Source organism: Triticum aestivum, chromosome 7B (genome assembly GCF_018294505.1).
Source record: "Triticum aestivum cultivar Chinese Spring chromosome 7B, IWGSC CS RefSeq v2.1, whole genome shotgun sequence".
NCBI classification, from domain to species: Eukaryota; Viridiplantae; Streptophyta; class Magnoliopsida; order Poales; family Poaceae; genus Triticum; species Triticum aestivum.
Genome location: NC_057813.1, coordinates 441,434,372 through 441,439,894, shown reverse-complemented (window position 1 = coordinate 441,439,894; position 5,523 = coordinate 441,434,372). Strand labels below are relative to the sequence as shown.

The window sequence follows — 5,523 nt, the reverse complement described above, 5'->3', positions numbered from 1 at the left end:
GGACGCAGCGGCGGACGTCATAGCAGTCGGGCGACGGCGACGGCGGGCGCGGCGGCGGCGGCGGTGGCGGCGGCGGCGGCGGCGGTTTAGGGTTTTTAGGCGGAAGCGGACGTAACCTAGCGTGATACCATGTAAGACAATAGGCTTTGGGGGAACCGGCACAACCCTCTAGGGGTGGCCTATCACATATATATATAATGAGGTGGTATACAACGTTACAATATACACATGTAAATACAGTCTAACACTCCACGGCAGCTCGGCGGGTTGGCTGGGGTGGCGGCTGGCTTTCCGGCGTCGGCTTGTCTGTAGGTGGCCCGTTTCGACCTTCGGCCCTCTCCTCGTCGTCTAGTTGCTACCTTCGTCGAAGATTCGGCCCTCCCTCGACTACGGTCCATCGCTCATCTCGCGCTCGGCAGCAGGACCGAGCTCGTCTCGCGTCGGCAGCAGGACCGACCTCGTCTCGCGCCCGGCAGCAGGACCGACCTGGTCTCGCGCCCGGCAGCAGGATCATGCCCGTCTCGTGCCCGGCAGCAGGACCGTGCTCGTCTCGTGTCCGGCAGTAGGACGGATCGATGGAGGCTAATTTTGGCTGGCCTTTGGGTTTCGGCGTTGGGGGCAGCCCAGGGGTGCAAAAGGCGGTTCCTTTCCGCTCGTATCTTTGGTTGGGGTAGCGGTGGGTCTCGAGTGAGGTGGTGTCCGGGTCTTGGATGCCAGGGCGGCGGCCCTGGTGGTGGCTCCACGGTGCTCTTGGGCAGAGCCCGTGGTTAGGTGTTGCCCAGTGCCCATGGCCGTGTGGGCGGCGTGGTCAATGGGATGTGGTGTCCGGTGGTGGTGAGTGTTGGCCGGAGTGAAAACCTGATCTATCTTCGGACGGACTGGCGGCGGCGAAGCTCGCTCCCTTCTTGAAGGCGTCGTCACGGCTCTCATTGCCCGTCGTGTTGCTCCAGGGGAAACTTTGATCCTCGGGTCGGGCGGTGACGGCGCTCTGGTGTCGTAACCTTCCTAAAGGCGCCGCCTTGGAGCACACGGTTCGTCATATGCGGCTTCTTCTCTTCGCGTTGGCGTGTCCACGGTTGAGGACTCCGGTTGCTCTTGCAGTACTAGGGGTAGTGTTGCTGCGCTCAGTGCCTATGTATCCAGCCTTGGGTGTGTGCGTGTTTTGGGGTGGCGTGCATTTGTATCTGAGTTGTGGTCGGTCATTGCTTTATATATAAAGCGGGGCGAAAGCCTTTTTCGGTAATAGAGTCAAATCGGTGACAATGCAACATGTTCTCATGCTCCTACCAAGTCTCGATCAAATCAATATCAAACTTGAGTTGACAATATTTTTGGGGATTTGGCAGGTTGAACTTGCAAAAAAGCTGAATCACATCATCGGCACACTTGAATAATCAATAAGCTGACTGATGTTGATAACTGGCCAGATTGATAATTTAGTAGACATAAGAGAGAAAATAAAAGCATTAAATCTATCATACCTGAGCATCATACATTACAATCGACGCAAATACCACCGACATCCCGAATATGGAGTCAGCAAACCCCCTGTGTTCTGAACCCCGAATCAATAATAAATAGACAAACACTAAGGACAAAAACAAGCAGAAACATGTCAGCCCTCAGCTAAAGCACGTTAAAGAAGCTGACCTTTCTAGCGCAAGCGAAGTAGTCACTGCCACAACTGCCTGCAATATGAAGAATAATAGTCAGATTCATTCAAAATTTGAATTGTCACTTTGGCAAGAATTAATAGCTTTACCTCTCAAATATATATGATTATGCACCTGAATAAAGAAGTAACATGTTGTGATGATACCTTTGATTTCTATTCCACGGTGTATGTTTCCCAATATAACCTTTTATTTTTACTAACAAAGCATCTCAAGAATCCAAACGTCATCCTAAGTGTTAATTTGTGATTCTAATCATGATGGTGCAAATGAAAGCATGATGGTGCATGGGAGCAAAGAGTAGTCAGCCTCTGTACATAGGGAGAGTAGTGCGTACGTATTTATATAGTTTCTGGATCTGTCCCCTTTTCTAATTCACAGTAATTCAGCTGCCTTATAATGCTTTCAGTAGCCATATAGGACTAGTGGGTGCCTTGTTGCAAAATTCCCTGGCTGTAACTTTCCTCGTATAATTGACAGTCACATTTGTGCTCCCTGTGATATCTCATGATTTGTGTTCACCCTTTTAAATACATGTCCCATGTGTCCTTGATTTTTTTTCTCTTTTTACGATGCTTTTTTTAGCACTAATGCTTCATTTCGAATTGTGTTGTTCTTGTACTTCAGAAGCCTATATGTAACAGACTATTCATTAGATAGATGGCCACTGGCGACAAGTTAATTATTCAGCGTGACAGAGAAGATATATACCATCGAGAAACGAAAATCTGAAACTAGTTGCATGCACACACACATTGTGAAAATACAATTTGTGAATTTTCAAAAAAAATACAAATGCATAATATGCTGCAGTATGAGTATTTACAAAAATAAATCATACAAAAAATGTGATCACTTGTGAACCGTGCAAAGACACGAAATCATGTATGTAAAACTGGTATATAAAATTTAGTACAACCATGATTTTCTTTCAAAATGTTTTGAAACTTCGAGATGCATATTCACAATATGAGGTGCGGACACAAGTAACTGTGGAAAATCCACGTTTCCGTTCTATCTCCATTCTTCATTTCTTATTACATGTTGCTTAGAATTCGTGCAGCCCAACTTTATAAAGCATTATGCTGTTTCATTCTTGCAATGGAAGGGGTGAAAAGCCTTTGGCTCTAATTCTCTTCCAAAGTTTGACCAACAATAGATAATAAAAAACAATCTACATCAGCAATATAAAGTAACGATCATTAGATTTTTCATTTGATGTTAAAATATATTTTCATCATCTTATAATGCTAGTAGTACATCTAAATGAAAAGTATCCGTTTATAAAGTTGTAGAAATGTAATGGTCAAAATAGCCTCTGGAAGAATTATTTGACCCCTATAACAGGAGCACAATCTTATCCCAGGCAGGGCCTAAGAAGAGCCAAACACGCTCTTGATCACTCCAGTAAAGCAGCAACACAACAAACTGAAGGAATTAATGGTCAGTAGAAGATGGTCTCACCGCTGAGTGGGTGGAGGGCATCCCCCCTGACTGGGCGGCGACCCTGACGATGTCGATTTTGCCCCCATCCCTGCCGGAAGTGAAGGGCTTGGCCAGCTGCCCGATCACACCGGCCACCGTCGCCGCAATCAAGACCTTGAAACACGAGCCGAGTCCTTACTCAATCGAAAAATGAACGCAGCAGTCCGTTAAGCTAGTTACGGCGAACCTTGTTGTGCGCGAGCTCGGCGACGTCCTCCGGCCGGAAATGGAGGGAGAACGCGGCCGTGAGGGCCCGGCGGCGGCGCGGCCCGTGCCTCGGGGGAGACCAGGAGGAGGAGGAGGAGGGAGAGGTGAGCGCCGCGGAGGGGGGTGGGCGGCGAGCGAAGGACGACTGGGTCATGGCCATTGGATTCCCGGGAGGCGGCGACGGCTGCCTGCTCCCTACTGCCGCCCGCTTCCCCTGCTGTTGAGAGAGTGGGACAGACCAACAAATGGGCTCTCCTCTCTCTTCTTTCCTGTGGCCTTCCTCCTCTTGTTTTAAATTTCCTTATCATTATACCATTTGCATCTCAAGGGCTTATTTTGGATTAACGGAACTTTTTTTAGAGAAACCTTCAATCTATTTATAATCAATCATGTACAGAGAACATCATTTGTAAAAAAATTACAACCATGTCCATAGACCACCACCTTGCAACGAGCTAAGCCGAATGCGTGTCCGCATCATAGCCCCTTCCTCACCGGAGTCCGGCAAACCTCATCATAGCAGACAGTTCAAAAGTCATCGTGTTAAGGTCCCATAGTAGACAGTCAGAGCAACAACCATCATCGATGAAGAGTCTTAACTATATGTAATCTTCCGACGCCATCCTTCGCTTGATGGTCGTCTGTCTGTCGCCGCCGCCCCCGTCGCCGGAACCGGACTAGGCGCCTGTTCCGCTCTCCAGCGGTTTTCTTTTTTCTTTGCTTGGACTTGTTGAGCTGTGCCCTCAGAACCTTTGTACTTGTTTGTGAAACTTGGATGTATGTGGACTAGTCTTTGTATGTGTACTCTCTGGCGGTTTGCTTTATTTATAAAACGGGGCGAAAGCCTTTTTCGATATATGTAATCTTCCAAAACTCAATGAAAATTCTTTGATCCAAAGAGAGTCTAACTATACGTTACTCCCTCCGAGTGTCAAACACGCTCTTATATTATGAGACGCTCTGTCAAAAACACTCTTATATTATATTATGAGACGCTCTGTCAAAAACACTCTTCTATTATGGGACGGAGGGACCTGGAAAAAACAGCTCGACTATCACGAGAAGAGAAGGGACAGCGACAAGCATTCTAATGCGTATCAGGCTGAGGTATTCCGAATGAAACACAATGCGATTCCTGGGTAAAAATAATTGAAAATGTTGTTGTGAGCATCGATCTTATAGTTCATGAAGATGATTTTTATAGCCCAGGCACTTTTTGTACTAAAGCGTCATTTGGGAAACTCTACGCACGTTGTGTGGAAGAACCCTGTCCTGAGAAGGGGGCAAATGCGTGCAAAGACCAGAGTTTAGTGCAGCAGCCGCTGGATAAGAATAAGATACCCGCACGGCAGTGGGACAGCGAAAGCTCCAACGACCAAAACAGGGGAAAAGACAAACAAAATAACAGCAGAATGTAACCTACGGGATAAAGTACAACGAGTCAAACCACACATGAGAAAAAAGAGAGAACACTCACTAATACCAAAAAAAAAAAACTTATGGAGGTTCATGAAATCATTCCATGATCACATATTTTGGCAAGGCAGGGCACCCGCCCATACATCACATGTCCAGTGTTCACCATTTTTGGTTAGTCACATGTATGCAGGGGATATTCAGGAAACGGGGTGTGGCGGTTGGTGAGTTCTGGGGACCAAAACAGAAGAGTTCCATATCAACATGGCTCTGTGCAAAACGGCTACGAATGCGGCGCGGCGTAGGGCTTATTGGTGCTCCACAAAAGGTGCCACTGGCTGGAAGCAATATCAGAAGACACCGCCTTGCTGCTCAGAGAAAATAAGTGTTCCCATGTTAGTGACAAGAAGAATATATATATACTCCCTCCGTAAAGAAAATATAAAAGCGTTTAGATCACTAAAGTAGTGATTTAAACGCTTTTATATTGTTTACAGGAGTACTTCATAATGGCGCAAAACAAAACAAATAGCTGCCAATGAACCACGCGCATTCAGGAGTTCGTTCAATGCCATGGACTTATGGTGGGGATTGATGGACTTAACAACCTTTGTCCCTTTTTTACATGCAAGTTATTGGCAAGCGGTATAACTAAATGGAAGGAGACTGAAAAGGTAGCGGGTCCTATGTTTTTTAAGGCGTCTGTAAGGCGGCGCCCCCCCAGCGCTTTGCAAATATGCCC

The 5,523-nt window shown here is 46.9% G+C and overlaps 1 protein-coding gene across 1 annotated transcript in view; it reads right to left on the bottom strand.

Annotated features, from left to right (window-relative positions):
- LOC123156167 (uncharacterized) overlaps positions 1-3,539 on the bottom strand; it is a gene marked incomplete at its 5' end in the record, with an annotated part of 11,481 nt that extends 7,942 nt beyond the window's left edge. Inside the window, 4 exon segments of the mRNA XM_044574333.1 lie at positions 1,482-1,548; positions 1,651-1,688; positions 3,138-3,272; positions 3,346-3,539. Coding sequence (XP_044430268.1) covers positions 1,482-1,548; positions 1,651-1,688; positions 3,138-3,272; positions 3,346-3,539 — 434 coding nt within the window.
- Between the last annotated feature and the right edge of the window lie 1,984 nt (positions 3,540-5,523).